The 16,741-nt window shown below is 44.7% G+C and overlaps 1 protein-coding gene and 1 pseudogene across 3 annotated transcripts in view; both read left to right on the top strand.

Annotated features, from left to right (window-relative positions):
* CAMSAP1 (calmodulin regulated spectrin associated protein 1) overlaps positions 1-16,741 on the top strand; it is an 89,995-nt gene that overhangs the window by 35,250 nt on the left and 38,004 nt on the right. The window contains exons 2-5 of one of the 3 annotated variants that reach the window (XM_053563935.1): positions 1,829-2,091; positions 2,899-3,060; positions 14,777-14,857; positions 15,844-15,876. In XM_053563935.1, coding sequence (XP_053419910.1) covers positions 1,829-2,091; positions 2,899-3,060; positions 14,777-14,857; positions 15,844-15,876 — 539 coding nt within the window. Of the gene's footprint in view, positions 1-1,828; positions 2,092-2,898; positions 3,061-14,776; positions 14,858-15,843; positions 15,877-16,741 lie in introns of those variants that run through there. The other 2 variants (XM_053563945.1, XM_053563956.1) reach the window with 2 other exon arrangements.
* On the top strand, positions 8,299-9,065 carry LOC128566861 (S-formylglutathione hydrolase-like; annotated as a pseudogene).

The raw sequence follows: 16,741 nt of genomic DNA, 5'->3' as shown, positions 1-16,741 counted from the left end.
AGGGAGGTGTCTGACTGTCAGAGCAGGGAACCTTGCTAGGAGCCTAGGCCGACCAGCCTGTGGCTACTGGTCAGCCAAGAAAGGTGAAGGCCCGAACACCTAAAAATAGATTATGGGACTCTGGCTCAGGGCCCACCTGACACCCACTCATCCAGACTCAGCCTGTGGCTCTGCGGACGCATGCCTCACGGGCTGCCTGCCTATCTCTGGCCATCCCTGCCACTCTGCTCTGGTTCCCTGGGATGGCTCACTCTGGCAGGTGCACAGCCCTGTCCCTTCCTTCTTGCTCCCTGCTCATGTGTCACCCTGCATCTAACTAAGCTGAAATCTTCCCACCCCACATCAAGGTCTGTTCTATTATTATTGGTATTATCTTTTTTGTTTCAAATCAGGATGACTTTAGAGCATGAGGCTATATGATGCCCTTAAGTATGGGATTTATGGATTTGAGTGTAAGGTTTGAGTCTCCTAAGCTGGCTGTCCAAAGCTGGGGCTGACACGCACCCTGGCCATCTTGGGTTGCCATGGTTACCAAATTTGAAGTGCTATGAGTGGTGGCTGCTGCTGTTCAGACTAAGAAACTGGCTGTGCAGTGTTCAGACTGGGGAGTGACAAAGCTCCACAGACCTGTGATTAAATGACCCAGGGCCTAGAAACTAGCACCTGTGAAGAAAGTAGGAGATAGTGGAGGAAGAGAGGGACACTGGGGAATCATCTGCAGGGTCAGCTGTTGCCCTTAGCTTCGGGGTGCTTGGCCTGAGGGGTTTGTTGGCCTCGCGATGCCCCTGGTACTGCTGGTTTTCAACTTCAGGTGATAGTGGGTTTTCCTCTCTAGCTGTTCTCAGAGCTAGCTGGAGGTGGGGAGGGCTCCAGAAGCATCGCAGGAGATGAGGCACTCTGCATTTCCTCAGAGTCTTGGTGCAGAGCATGTCAGAGGCCTTGGGGTCTTCCTTCTGTGGGATTGTGTGTTTCCCAAATGCATCTGACTGCAGAGACCCCCTTCCCTCTTGTGGGACAGCTATTGGCATCGTGTAAGACGAGTGAGGATACGGCTGAGAGGTGCTGCCTGTGGAGTTGTGACCGTCTGGAAAAGGGGACAGAGCCAGCTTGGTGCAGGTGGCTGGTGTGTGTGTGTGTTTGGTCCTGGTGTTATTTGGGAGGCTGTGGTAGTTAGTGTACAGGATGCTCAGCTTTTGTGGGTTCAGGGCTGGTTTCCACTTCCTGTGGCTTTGAGTATGTCTCTTTCCTCTGTGCCTGTCTTGATTTGGGAGAATTGCAGAATTTCATGCAAAGAGTTTAATGCTGCTGGCTCAAAGATGGGTAAAGGCCCGGTTGCCTGTCTCGGTCATTCTGCTCTGCAGAGACCATGGGCTTTATTGTCACCTCCAATTTGATGTCACAGGACACTCTGGGCTCCCTCTCGAGGGCTGATGCTGGCTTTGCCCACACACCCTCTCCTTTGATGTCACCAAGCCCTGCACAGTCCCAGCCCAACTCCATCTCAGTTTCTCTTTAGCCTTGCTGACACTGTCTGGGCCTCCACATCTGCTGCTCGCCATTGCACATTAGGAGAGTTGTCCATGGGGCCGTGGTGGTGGGAGTCATGAAATGATTTGTGGCCCACCTCCCCAGGTCTGCAGTGCTGCGGTTTGCTTGGTCAGCGCAGATAGGACACGTTCATGGTGTTAGTTGCCTGTCTCATTGACTGCACTTTTGTCTAGGATTGCGCTGACAGGGGCGCCTGTGTGCTGCGGGGTCCTACTGGTGGTGCTCAGGGGAGTTTTGAACTGTGTGTTGTGCTCACAACATGATCTCTTTCTTGTTGTAGATAACATCCCCGAGGACCTCAGGGACCCTTTCTACATCGACCAGTATGAGCAGGAGCACATCAAACCCCCTGTCATCAAGCTTCTCTTGTCCAGTGAGCTGTACTGTCGAGTCTGCAGCCTCATTCTGAAAGGGGACCAGGCAGCTGCCTTGCAGGGACACCAGTCTGTTATCCAGGCCCTGTCTCGGAAAGGGATCTACGTGATGGAGAGTGATGACACCCCCGTGACAGACTCTGACCTCAGCCGTGCACCTATAAAGATGGTGAGTGCCTGTGACACGCTGATGGCGTCCGTAGCTGGGCTGTACGGCCAAGGCCCTCAGGCACAGGACAGTGGGGTGCACAGGGTGTTCACACATCATGTGAAATGTAATTGTTGAACTTGTTCTTTTAACATTAGATTGTTTAACTTTAGATTTTTTTAAAGCATAGTTTGTGTTTTTGTGACAAAATAAAGCAGTAAGTACACCTGTTCCTCCCCTAAGCACTAGAGGCTTTGAACCAGCAGCATTAAACTTCTTGCCTGAGGCCGTGCTCCAAAGTGACTTCCCTAGCACCTCTGGGTCTGTGTGGGGCTTGGTGCTCTTGGTTTAGGCTGTTCTCTGGTGCATGGTGTGGGTGAAGAGAATGTTGCTTGTGTTCTGTGAGGACAGACACACTGGGGTGGCTCAGTCTCAGGCTATAGAGCTGTATACTAGTAACCACAGACCTCTGATGGGCAGATGCTCTTGGGCAAGTCTCCCGTCTGTGCCTTTTCTGCAGTTGTCAAGTAGGACAGTAGGAATTTCACCATTGAGGGTGGGGGCTCTTGCAGGCTGGTTAGGGAGATAAATAAGGAACCCTGCACGGCTGCCTCCCTGTGGCGTGCTGCTTCCTCCCATCCTAAGGCTGTTTGGCCAACAACGCCAGGCTTGGCCCGTGAGGATAGAGAGCAGGCCCAGGTCTTAGTGTGACGGCATGTAGGAGGGTAGGGAATAATGAGGCCAGACTTCTGAGTCTGAGCAGGTGCCCTGCGTGGTACCCTGGGAAGACAGGTGGGCTTGGGGGTTAGCTGCTGCCTCTGTCCCCAGAGTGCCCACATGGCGATGGTGGACGCCCTGATGATGGCTTATACCGTGGAGATGATCAGCATTGAGAAGGTGGTGGCCAGTGTCAAGCGCTTCTCAACATTCAGCGCCTCAAAAGAACTTCCGTATGACCTCGAGGATGCCATGGTATTCTGGATCAACAAGGTGAGTGCCTCTCCGAGACACATCTTGCGTGGCCCTCATCCCAGGGTCAGTCTTCCTCTTCAGAGTAGCACTGAAACCCAGACCCCAGACCCTTCATTTGAGGGTATATAATATTATGTGTCCAAAAATGTGTCTGCTGTAGTGAAAAAACAAAGCAAACAGGCATTACTCCTGGACACCAAGAGTGGGGTGTGATGCATTTGTATTTGAAAATGTAATGCACATTTGTGGTTGACTGAGGGGTTTATTTTTCTTTTTATCTTACGTATTTCAACTTTAATTGGTGTCTTTCCAAATACTGTTTTCTTTCTTTACAGTTGGAAACTTATATTTTTATAGGGTAATTTTTATACCCTATATACAGAATGCCAAAAAAGTACACACATTTTAAGAAAGGAAAAAATTGTATTAAATTTGTAATACCCAAGTCGCATTTGACTTTTGCAATTACAAGAAGTGCCCATTGTGACTTGTGTTCATCTCTTGTTATCAGTATGTATCGAGTATTATAATTAAAGTTTTTTCTTTCTTAAAATGTATATACATGTTTTGGCACACTCTGTATATATATGTATATGTGTACACACGCAGGGTGTCCCAGTGGTCCCCCTGGGAAATGGGAAAATGGAAATTGTAGCTAAATGTACCTTTATTTACAAAATGTTCATTACAAAACCTTATAGAATATTCTGTAGGTGGCAGAGTGGGTCAGAGAGGGCAGTGGTCCGCACCAAAGTCCTCTTAGTAGTGGGCGCCATGTCTTGCTCTTGACGTTGTGCATGAAGAAGTATTGTCAGTAAGAATTCTCTTGAAGAATGGTGTACAGGATTGGTGCCATTTCCACAGGAGGCTAAGTTTCTGGGTGACAACTCTTGTATCCTAGCAGCAGCTTATTATGGTCAAATAAATAAAATTTTAACTTTTATTTAACATCTTTTGTGAAATTTTCCTCTCCATAAAAGATGATACAGTGGTTATAGAAAATTTAGAAACTATGGATGAGCAGAAAGAAAAACGTAAATTGCCCATCTTACCCCTAAGGAAAATAGTTCACATTTTGATTCTGATAGTTTTTAATTATTTGTTTGTAATAGGTAGTCTTAAACCACAGTTGGAGGCTCATTGCTTGTTGTGTCACATGCCAGGTCTGTACTTGGGGCACATGTTCCCCCGGCTGAGCCGCCCGAGCCAGCTGGACTGGGTGGCCTGCTGCGGAGCCCAGAGAGCTGGGGCTGAGCATCCCCTGCTGCTCTGCGGGGCAGTCCCTGTGCAGTCGCGACCATCATTGTTCTCAGGCCCCACTCCCGCTAGGGGGACGGTGGAAACATTAGTGTTTAAGGACTTGTGCCTTTGTTCTTTTCCCTTTTTTTTTTTGCCACACTGACCATATAGACTGTATTGTTTTCCTCACACTGTTAGTGGAGGTGTCTTTTTACTGTCTTCCTGTATAGCAGATGTTGTTAAAAATTATTTGCCAGTTTGGAAGGGGAAAAGCAGTGGCTTTTTTATTTCTTCATTCACTGGCAAGTTGAATTTTGAAATATAAAGTATGTGTTTTGGCCATTTATCGTTCTTCTCTGGTAAATTTCCTTGTTTGTGTGTCTTCACTCACATTTCTTAGGGGAGGTGTATCCCTTTCTCCCCTACTCAATGAGGTTTCTCATGTATTTGCTATGTATTTATGAGTAATTTCTCAGATTATTTCTGCCTGTTTCTGGAGTTGACAGGTACATGAAAACAATCTTCACGTACACCAGAGGTGGCCCTTTCCTCATTTTCACTTTGTTTCTTCCTCCTCTTTGTTCTTCGTCAGGGCCGGGGTTGGAACCTGCCACCTCCGGTATATGGGGCCAGTACCCTACTCCTTTGAGCCATAGGCGCTGCCCTGTTCTTTTTTCTTTTTTGAGACGGTGTCTTGCTGTGTTGTCCTGGTTAGAGTATAGTGGGCTCAGGCGATTTCCTGCCTCAGCCTCCCATGCAGCTGGGACAGCAAACACCACCACACCTGCCTGGTTTTCCTATTTTTTTGTAGAAATGGGTCTTGCTCTTGCTCAGGCTGGTCTTGGACTCCTGCCTTAGTCCTCCTGCCTGAGCCTTTCTTCCTCCTTTAAAGAAATACACTGTGTATCTGGCCCCCGATTTGTCACAGGTATATTAACTACTGACTTAGGGTTGTGACATCCGATGATTTCAGCTCATGCGCCCTCCCCCACTCCCTGTCCCATCATTCCCCTGTGGTCACATTGATCATTGTGAGCTCATCCATGGTCGGACTTTATGCTACGATGCTTAGGCGCCTATTTTCATAGCTTACTGTCCTTTTCTTGTTCCATGCTTGTCTTTTCTAGAGTTAATACTTCAGCTTTCATGGTCTTTTCTTTTTTTCTCCCCCAGTATTTACATTTGTTCAATGTTTCCCTCCCTGAGCATTTGCATGTGAATTTAAGTTCCTTGCAGGAATGGTTCCCCTAGTAACTTTCCTGATGCTGACTGACCAGGTTGTGGGTTCTGGGCAGTGCTGGGTGCTCTTCCCCCATTCCGTGCATCTGGAGCCTCATCCAGGGTGAAGTCCCTGGTGCCTGGGAGACCCTGCTCTGCCTGCAGCCTTTCCCTCAGGCTCTCGTTCTTAGGTCCTCTCCATTGTGGGTTCTCAGACACCTCCTGAGCTTCTGTCATGCCTCAGAGCTTTCCCAACTTCACCAGGCTGCTGGGTTTTCTCTCCACTGATAATCACTGCATGTTTAGTAAGCTTTGGGCTGTTGTGAGGTTTTCCAGAGGGTGAATTTTTTCTCTGGCCTTAATTCCTTGGTGCCTAATGAGATCTGAATTTTTTTTTAATAAGCTCTGGTCATAGGGACCATGTTCCCAAGAATTCCTACTGTGTGTGCAGGTTGAAGCCTCTCTCACACCCAGTCTGGGAGGCTGTTACCTTCCTGTGTTTGGCTCTGTGTCTAGGTGGTCTCATCCCCATCAGCTACTCCTTAGAGAATGGGCCACACATTGGTCTTATCTCGTGAGCCCCCCCCCCCCCCCAGTTTCTCTTTGTGGTGTCACTCTGGGACTCTGTCCCTGTCTAGATGGTTGCTGCCTTGGCCACCAGTGTGTCTACATCCTGGACTTCCCTTCCCCTCTGTGTGTTTCTGAGACTGCTTGGGAAAAGGCTGGCGCTGTGCAGCCCTGAGACGATGCGTTCTGTGCGAGCCTCCCTCCCTGCTCCCTGCGCTGACTGCGCACCTGGGGGAAGCCACTTCCCCCAGCTTTGGGGGCATTGTCCAGCTGTCTTCTCTCCTCCAGATGGAGGAGTTGGCCATCTGTGTTCTCTGTCCTTTATGGGGCCTGGAGGTGGTCCTCTATCCAGAGTGACTTGAAGTTTTACTGTGAGGACCTTGCTGGGCCTCTGTTTGTTTAGTAATGCTCAGCCGATTGCTTTTATCTATTTTTAGAAACAGCATTAATGAGGTATAACTTACCTGCAATACATGGATTGTAGTTCCTTGAGTTTTGGCAAGTGACTTTATTCGTTTGACTAGGCCGAAGGCAATGTTTCTGTCACCCTGAAAAGGCTCCTCGCGGTCCTTCCTGACCCAGGTAACTACTGATCTGCTTTTTTCACTGTGGATTGGTTCTGTCTCTTCCTCTAATTCTTCCACTGAGCAAAATGTTCTTGAGATTAACCCATGGCATTGCATCTGTTAGTAGTTTGATTCTATTTAGGCTTAGTAGAATTCTGTTATATGAATACACCCTAATTTGTTCATCTACCCACCTGTTGATGGACACGAGTCTTTTCCACTTTTTGCCCATTTTGTATAAAGCTGCTGGGAACATTTGTGTGGAAGTCGGTGGGCAGTTATGTTTCCGTTTCTTTGAGTAAATACTTAGAAGTAGAATGCTGGGTCATCTGATCAGTATATATAACTTAATTATGTAAGTCTATTTAAGTTAAATCTTTAGGATAAACTACCAAAATATTTTCCAAAGTGGTTGTATATTATCAAGGTAAGAGAATCCACTTGTGCTATACGTTTGTTAACCTTGGGTATTGCCGGTCTTTTGGTTTTAGCCATTTGAGCAGTCTCCCATAGTTTTACCGTTTTAATTTGCATTTGCCTGCTGAGTGGGGATGGCTTGGCTGCGTTCTTTTGTCAAATGTTTGTTCAGATATTTTGCCCAGATTTTAATTGGGTTGTCTTACCACATTGCAAAAATTTTCATGTCTATTTGGAAATGAGGTTCCTTATCAGATATGTGTGTGTGTATGTGAGAGAGAGCAGTGATTTTCAACCAGTATGCTGTCAGAGGATTGTAGATAACCCTGTGAAAATTTTTAAAGATTATTAATTAAATTATTTTCTTGTTTTTATTTTATTTTTTTGATCAACACAATTTAAGCATGCTGCCGAAGTTTAACTACAGGTTCAAGTGTGGTGAGAGAGAAAAAAGGTGGACAAACGCTGATAAGTACTGTGACTTACCTTCTCCAGTCCGGCATTGTTTGTGTTTCCATAACGGTGTCTGTGAAGGTGCAGAGGCTTTAAGCTTCTTGTAGCCTGGTTTATCAGTATTTTGATGGTTTTAAGCCTTTAGTGTCCTAAGAAATCTTTACTTGCTCCAAGGTTGTGAAGATTTCCCTTGTTTTCTTATGGAAGTTTTATAGTTTAGCTCTTAGATTTTTTTTTCTGTGGCCCACTTTGAGTTTTCTGTGAGCGATGTGAGGGAAGGTGTTTCATCCTTTCTTCATACAGATAGCAGTTCTCAAACCTTTCGTGGAAGAAATTTTTTTTCTACAATTATCTTGGCAGCTTTGTTGCAAATCAGTTAAGCCATGTATATGTGAGTCTATTTCTGGACTATATTCTGTTTCACTGGTCTTTATGTCTAGTTTTACGCCATCATCAGGCGGTCTTTCCTTTTCTTTTTTTTTTTTTTTTTTTTTTGAGACAGTCTCACTTTGTCACCAAGGATAGAATGCTGTGGCATCATAGCTCACAGCAACCTCAGACTCCTGGGTATAAGAGATCCTCTTGCCTCAGCTTCCCAAGTAGCTGGAACTATAGGCGCCCACCACAACACCTGGATATTTTTGATATGGGGTCTCCCTCTTGCTGAGGCTGGTCTCGAACTCCTGAGCTCAAGCAATCCACCCTCCTCAGCCTCCCAGAGTTCTGGGATTACAGGTGTGAGACACCGTGCCTAGCCAACCACCAGCAGTCTTGATGACTAATTTATAGTAAAATACTGAGGTTGGACAGTGTTAGATCTTTGAACTGCATCCTTTTTATTAAGAAAGAATTGCTGGATTGACGCCCCACCTTTCACTTCACACTGCTTTTACTGGCTACGCTGCTGCAGCTGCCAAGGTGAAGAATGACGTTGAAACAGATTTCCAGCATTAAGTGCTTTGGGGGATTGCAGAAAGTTTTTGCACATGACAGTGTTGAACTGAAATGCAAAATGAGATTTGCTGTCTACTTACCACCAAAGGCAGAAACTGGAAAGTGCCCTGCGCTATCTTGGCTGTTTGGTTTAACATGCACACAGCAAAATTTTTTATCAAAATCTGGTTCTCATCAAGCTGCCTCAGAACACAGCCTTGTCGTCATTGCTCCAGACACCAGCCCTCGTGGCTGCAATATTAAAGGAGAAGATGACAGCTGGGACTTTGGTACCGGAGCTGGGTTTTACGTGGACGCCACTGAAGATCCTTGGAAAACTAACTACAGAATGTACTCTTACATAACACAGGAACTTCCCCAACTCATAAATGCCAATTTTCCAGTGGACCCCCAAAGGATGTCCATTTTTGGCCACTCCATGGGAGGCCATGGAGCTCATATTTGTGCTTTGAAAAATCCTAATCTGTATCAGTGTTTGCTCCAATTTGCAACCCAGTTCTCTGTCCTTGGGACAAAAAAGCCTTTGGTGGATATTTAGGACCAGATCAAAATAAATGGAAGGCTTATGATGCTACCTTTCTTGTGAAGTCCTATCAAGGTTCTCAGCTGGACATACTAATCGATGAAAGAAAAGACCAGTTTCTTTTAGATGGACAGTTACTTCCTGATAACTTCATAGCTGCCTGCACAGAAAAGAAAATCCCTGTTGTTGTTAGATTACAACAGAGTTATGATCACAGCTTCTATTTCATTGCAGCCTTTATTGCTGATCACGTCAGACATCATGTAGAATACCTGAATGCACGAAAAACTTCAGTGTTGTAAAAGATGTAAGAACAGTATTGCCAACTACAAAAAGGTTTCAAAATGTTGGATTTTATAATGCTAAAAGAACTTTATTCTGTGGTTATATCATGTTCTGAATAAAGATATAAAACTTCAAAAAAAAATTGCTGTTCTAGGTTCTCCGCATGTGTGCCACGAATCTTAGAATCAGCTTGTTAGTTTCCACAAAAAATACCTTGTGGGATTTTTTTTTTTTGTAGAGACAGAGTCTCACTGTACTGCCCTCGGGTAGAGTGCCGTGGCGTCACACAGCTCACAGCAACCTCTAACTCCTGGGCTTACGCGATTCTCTTGCCTCAGCCTCCCGAGGAGCTGGGACTACAGGCGCCCACCACAACGCCCAGCTATTTTTCTGTTGCAGTTTGGCCGGGGCTGGGTCCGAACCCGCCACCCTCCGCATATGGGGCCGGCGCCCTACTCACTGAGCCACAGGCGCCGCCCACTTTGTGGGATTTTGACTGTGATGGTTGAAGCTAGTTAATTTGGGGAGAACTGATGTGTTGCTACTACGTATCCATTTTTGTAGATTTATGGTTTTTCTCAGCTGTGCTTTATAGTTTTCCTGGGTAAGGTCTTGTATATAATTTAACTTTATTCCTGTATTTTCCATGTTTTTTATTCTAAGTGGAGTTTTCCTACTTCATTTTCCAGTTCTTAGTTATTACTAATTAGAAATGTAATTAGTAATTTGTATATTGACCTTTGTGACCTTACTAAACTTATTCTAGTGGCCTTTAAAAAATTTCTAAAAATTTTCTATATGTAAGATCATGCTGTTCGTGGATGAAGTTGGTAGTACTACTTTCTAGTCCATATGCTCATTTTTCCATGGATGATGGCTCATGCCTGTGACTCCTAGCAATTTGGGAGATTGAGGCCAGGAATTCAAGAACATCTGGGCAACATAGTGAGACCCCCATCGCTACAAGAAGTAAAATAGGTGAGCTTAGATTTGTGTCTTGTAGTCCTAGCTACTTAAAAGGTTGAAGTAGCAGGATGGCTCGAGCGGAGGAGTTTGAGGCTACTGGTGAGTACTGATCACACCCTGCACTGCAGCTTGGGCAGCAGAGTGAGACCTTGTATCAGGGAGTGCGGGGCGGGGTGGGGGTGGGGGGGAATATATAATAGACCAGAAGGCCCTAACCCAGTGGTTCTTAACCTTCCTAATGCCGTGGCCCTTTAATATGGTTCTTGTGGTTGCGACCTACAGGTTGAGAACTGCTGCTGAACCAGCGCAAAAGGGGGAAAAAATTATATATATATATATCTATATATGTACACATACATATACACACACAAAATACAATATATACATTGTTGTGCAAAGTTCTTTCTGGTGGTTGATGATGCAGAGTATAGAGCTGCTTATTGAAATAGTATGGAATAAAGGAGGCTATGAGCTCTTATGGTGGCAAGTAGCAAACTTCTTTATTTCTACCTGGTTTATATAGCCGGTTCTGCACATACACACTGGTAATCAGTAATCACACAATCACTTCATAGGTATATTGTAAAAACAAATTAACCTTTCCCTGGAGTCTGCTAATCTACTGATGAACTGATACTCATTCTTCTAAACTTTCTATTATATTTAAAAATGGTAATCTTGGAAAAACATACTGTTAGCCATTTTCCCAGCAAACTGATAAGTCACAAGATTGCTGTGGGGGAAAAGGTTGATTGTTCACCTGGCCTCTGGGCCCTTCACCATCTGGAGGCAGTTAACACTATCTTGCTAGACACTGCCAGGCGATTCCTAAGATGTACCGCTTGCAGCCTCAGCCTCTGGGGCCAGCTTCTGACCACAGGAATTTCACCTCCTCAGTGATCAGGCTTAACGGCTTCCACAGGGTTCTGCCTCGGTTTCTTCCTGGCCGTGTAAAGAAAGACTGTCCCTGCTCACTCTCAGAATGGTGGGCACAGAGGCATATAGGCTTTTTGCCTATAATACATATATATTTTTTTATTGCACTGGTTAGGGCCTTCTGGTATTGAACAGAAGTGGTCAAACAAGATATTTTTGCTTGGGCTCAAAAAATGAGTGGGGGCTGTTTTCTCCTATGTGTGAAGTGGTTTGTGTCACCTCTTAAAATCTTCAATGCATTTCACTGGTAAAGCCGCCTGGGACTGGAGTTTTCCCAGTGGGAAGATTTTAATTGTGAGTTTATTTTATTTTATTTTTTTAAGTTTTGTTTTTCTTTTTCTTTTTTTGATTCAGAGTCTCAAGCTGTTGCCCTGGGTAGAGTGCCATGGTGTCATAGCTCATAGCAACCTCCAACTCTTGGGCTCAAGTGATTACCTCAGTTTTTCTATTTTTAGTAGAGGTGGAACCTCATTTTTGCTGAGGTTGGTCTTTTTTTTTTTTCCTTTTTAATTGAGATACAGTCTTATTTTGTCACCCTCGGTAGAGTGCTGTGGCATCACAGCTTACAGTGACCTCAAACTCTTGGGCTCAAGTGATTCTTTTACCTCAGCCTCCCTATAGCTGGGACTACAGGCACTTGCCACAATGCCCAGCAATTTTTTGTTTGTTTGTTTGTTTAGCAGGCCTGGGCAGGGTTCAAACCCACCAGGCCCAGAGCATGTGGCCGGCACCCTAACCACTGAGCTATAGGTGCCCAGCCTAATTGTGAATTTAAATTTCTTTAACATACATGGGTTTGGATTTTCTGTTAGATACTGTGTCAGTTCTGGTCATATGTGACTTTCAAGGGATATGTTAATTTTATTTAGTTGAGTTTATTGGCAAAAAGTTTGTATTATTTCCTTATTATTCTTTTAATGTATCTGTGATTTGTAGTGATAAGTTCCCCCTTTGTGTCCTGATATTGGTCATTTCTTTTTTCTTTTTCCTTCTCTTGATTGGTCTAATTACTTTGTTAATCATCTGAAAATCTTTAGTTTTTATTGATTTTCTCTATTGTTTAGTATATAATGTCTCCCTTCATCTTTATTATTTCTATTTATTGTGGATTTAGTTTGCTCTCCTTTTCTAGTTAGGGTAGGGGTCAGTTCATGTAAGACTTTCTTCATTGCTAACACAAGCGTTTTGATTCCTCTTTAAGCAGTGCTTGAGCTGTGCTGCATATACATTTTTATAGCTTTTTATCAATCCCTTTAAAATATTTATTTATTTTTGAGACAGAGTCTCACTGTGTCGTCCTGGATAGAATGCTATGGCATCACAGCTCACAGCAACCTCAAACTCTTGGGCTTAAGCAGTTCTCTTGCCTCATCCTCCCAAGTAGCTGGGACTATAGGCGCCCACCACAACGCCCAGCTATTTTTTTTGTCATAGTTGTCATTGTTGTTTGGCAGGCCTGTGCCGGGTTTGAACCTGCCAGCCCTAGTATATGTGGCTGGTGCCCTAGCTGCTGAGCTACAGGTGCCAAGCCATCTTTAAGACATTTAATATTTTCAGTTTCACTTGTGAATTCTCTTTTTTTTTTTTTTTTGAGACAGTCTTACTCTGTTGCCATGGCAACAGTGCAGTGGCCTAAGCCTAGTTCATAGCAACCTTAAACTCCTGGGCTCACATGTTCCTCCTACTTCATCCTCCCAAGTAGCTGGGACTACAGGTGTCCTCTGCAACAACTGGCTGGTTTTTCTATTTCTAGAAGAGATGGAGTTCCTGCTCTTTCTCAGGCTGGTCTCCAGCTCCTGAAATCAAGGGGTCCACCCGTCTCTGCCTCCCAGCATGCTGGGGTTACAGGAGTGAGCCACCGCACCAGACTCTCCCTTGTGGACTCTTGTTTTATTAGTGCATTATCTGGAAGTTTGATGTTTGATCTCCACATATTTGGAAGAAGGCTTTGGATAGCTTTCTGTGTTTTGATTTGTGCCTGACTTTGTTGTCAGAGAATATACAGTCTGTGTAATTTCAGTCATAAACTTACTGAGATCTGTTTTATGGTCCACCCCACCCCCTGTCTTGCAGAATGTTTCAGGTGCCCTGGGTAAGGATGGAATCTGCTGCGAAGGGGCACAGTGTTTCACGTGTCATTTCACACTCATCACTGGTGGTGGTGGTGGCATCTTCTGTAGTGTTACTGGAGTGTTCGTTCCGTCTTTTGTCTCAGTCACTCTGAGAGGAGAGTGGAAATCTTTAGGTGTGATTTTGTCTATTTCACCTTTCCATTTTGTTAGTTTGCTTTTTGTATTTTCAAAGTCTGTTATTCACACACTTTTAGGAATTTTTTTATCTCTTGATGAATTAACTTTTCTTGTCATTTTTTATGTCTCTTTATTGCTGGTGATAATCCTGTCCCCCAAGTTTATTTCATTTAATATTAATATAGCTGTTCCCACTTTCTTAAGAGTGGTGGTTACCTGGTACAACTTTCCTTTTGCTGTTAGCCTCTTGGTGTCTTTCTATTTGAAATGAATTGCCATATACCAATCTCTGACTGATTATTGGAGTGTTCAGATCAATTAAATTTAACACGATTATCCCTATGGCCAGGTTTTACCATCTTGTTTGATTTTTATCTTTCTTTTCCTCTTTCCTTTCTTTTTTTCCCTACCCTCCAGAGGGGCCCTTCTTTAAGAGGATCTCACTATATCCCCCAGACTGGGGCGGAACTCCTGGGTTCAGGCAGGACTTCCCAGCCCGTCTCCCAGGTAGCGGAGACTATAGGTACTAGCCACTGAGCCCTGCTCTGTTTATGTCTTTTCTGGCTAATTTTAGATTATTTTTTCTTATTCCATTTTATCTTAAGTATTTCTATGGATTACCTTAGTATTACAATCTGCATCTTTAGGTTATTGCAACCTGCCTGCAAGTGAAGTGATGCCGTTTCACCAATACTAGAAGACACGTCTTCCCCCTGCTGACCCTCCTATCACTGTTACTCATTTTACTATGGCGTTTATCTTTTAGAGTAGTTAAAAATTGAGAATAAAATCACTAATATATACACCCACATGTTTTCCACTTTTGTCATTCTTCATTCCCTTGTGCATATCAGGAGTTTAAAACATTTTGGTCTCAGGAAGTCCTTTTGAGGGGGCACTACAGACCCTTGCTCTGTTGCCCAGGCTGTAGTGCAGTGGCATCATTACAGCTCACAGCAACCTCGAACTTGTAGACTGCAGTGATCCTCCTGCCTTAGCCTCCTGAGTAGCTGGGACCACCACCCGGCCTGGGTCATTTTTCTATTTTTAGTAGGATGGGGTTTTGCTGTTGTTTAAGCTGGTCTCAAACTCTGAGCTCAAGCAATCCACTTGCCTCAGCCTCTCCAGGGTACTAGGATTACAGGTGTGAGACACTGCCCGGGGCCCCACCCACAGTTTTGTAACATGCATTGGTTATTTGGAAAATTGTTTCACTGAGTTATGTAGATCTTCCAAACGTCACATTTTGTGACAGAATATCTCTGATTACATTCATTAATATCACCACTAATATTATCAGAAACACCTTTATGTATTATGAAGCAGTTGCCTTATTAATGTGTTTTTTTTTCTATTTTTAGGTGAATCTTAAAATGAGAGAGATAACAGAGAAAGAAGTTAAATTAAAACAGCAGTTACTGGAAAGTCCAGCTCATCAAAAGGTAAAGAGCAAATTTTTCTGGAATGCACTAAGTTAACATTGGTCCTGATTTTAAAGAATTACATTAGTTACTGCTACTACTTGTGTGTTTATCCTTACTTACCAGAGAAGCAGCCTCTTGGATTTGCTTGGTGGGCTGGTTCTCTATGTCTCACTGAGCAGTAGTCACAGGCAGTCTGTCCCTTAGCCCTCCCTGGAAAGGGGTATTTTTTGTTGAATTGTCACAGAGGAAAGAGTCTGTTGGGAGGAATCCAGAAGCTCAAAAGTAAGGGACCTCAGGATTTGCCTGGGAGTTAGCCTGCAAAGTTGCCCATCACTTAAAGGTACCCTTAAAAACTTCTGCAGTTGCTGTGAGGTGCCCTGTGCAGGTGGCCCACCTGTGAGCCCCTGTGCTGTGACACAGGCAGGGCAGTGCCATGCATCTCATCAGTCATTGGTCTTCGTTTCCTCTGGTATTAGTTTCTCTTTTGCCAAGCACATGTGTCACTGACCCGCTCAGTTAAGTGCACATGTGATGTGGCCGCTGTAAGGGCCACTGTGGGAGGGCAGTGTGCCTTCTCCCCTGTCCCCACCTCACCTTCCGTGGGCACCAGGCAGGGGCCATGCTTTTGTTAGCCAGGTGGGTGGTGCATCCCTCCCCCTCAGATCTTAAGCTTTGCATTTCCTCCTTGTCCTCCGAGGAACATGTTTAAACTTGTCCCCTTCCTGAGTCAGGGCAGACTTCCTGCCAACTCAAACCAGGTTTCTGAAGTATTCTTTGCTACTATGAAGGATAATGTTGTGGAGATGACTTGTAGTCTTCCACTTTAATCATCTGGTAATACGATGTGCTCTTGGACGTGTGCACTTGAAAGACTTAGCTTATCAGAGGCTGTTCCGCCTCTGTCACATAAATGCCGTGGAAAGTGTGTGCTGGCTGCGCACACGTGGACCTGCCCTGCTGACGCTGCTCTCCTGCCTTCCTTCTCTCGCCTCCTGCACACGCAGTCTCCCTCCAAGTGGTATTGGAAGTTAGTGCCTGTAAGTGAACCCTGAGCCACCAGCTGCCGTCTGCAGAGCCATCCTGTCGCAATCACTTGCTTCCATGAAAAACTGCTCGCACCTAAGACTATTTCTCCTTTCATTTGTTTAAATGTCCACCTTGGCATTGTTGTTACACTTCATGTACTAGGAGCTTTTGGCCTGATTTTGAACTGAATAGGCTATGTAATACAGCATTTTAGAATTTTAAGTTACTTTTTACCCAGTTTCTTAGTAACTTCTTTAAGTGACCAACATATACATAAATGGCTGGGCACCATCTCTTTTCTAGTAGATACCAGAAGGAATGTAAGTGATCTAATTGCCCTAGTTACTCTTTGTTTTGTTCTTCCTGATGTTACCTTGCCTGACCGTGGGGTTTAACATCTGTCAGTTGCTGTGAACTGGATTGTCCACTCAGGGAGGTGGTGCCTGCTAAGAGACACCTGCAGGCTGCAGAGCAGGGCCCTCATGGTGTTGGGAGTCCCGTGTTCGTCTCGGGTGCTACATGGAGGAGCAGGGAGGGTCTGAGCTAGGTCAGCACAGGATTTCTGGAGTTCAGTGTGGGTTTTCACATAAAAATAAAAAGAAAGTTGAGAAACAGTGATTCAATATTACAGTTCTGGCTAGGCACCGCCTGGTGGCCCATCCCTATGGAGCAATGTTTGGCCTCCTTGGGGCCTTTTCACGTGGACTTTTGCAACACAGATCTTTTTGCAGACGGTTTTATATGTACTCCATTAATTGCCTGTGTCTTTTAGTTTCATTATTTGAGCCAGATTTTTTTTGACTTCTGTCATAAATGAGATACAGTGGAGATGAGCTGGTGGCTGACCATTTGAGTAGGGACATATTCTACTTCCTT

This window comes from Nycticebus coucang, chromosome 2 (assembly GCF_027406575.1).
Source record: "Nycticebus coucang isolate mNycCou1 chromosome 2, mNycCou1.pri, whole genome shotgun sequence".
Lineage (NCBI taxonomy): Eukaryota > Metazoa > Chordata > Mammalia > Primates > Lorisidae > Nycticebus > Nycticebus coucang.
The sequence above is the reverse complement of the archived record's forward strand: the minus strand, read 5'-3'. Positions and strand labels throughout refer to the sequence as shown.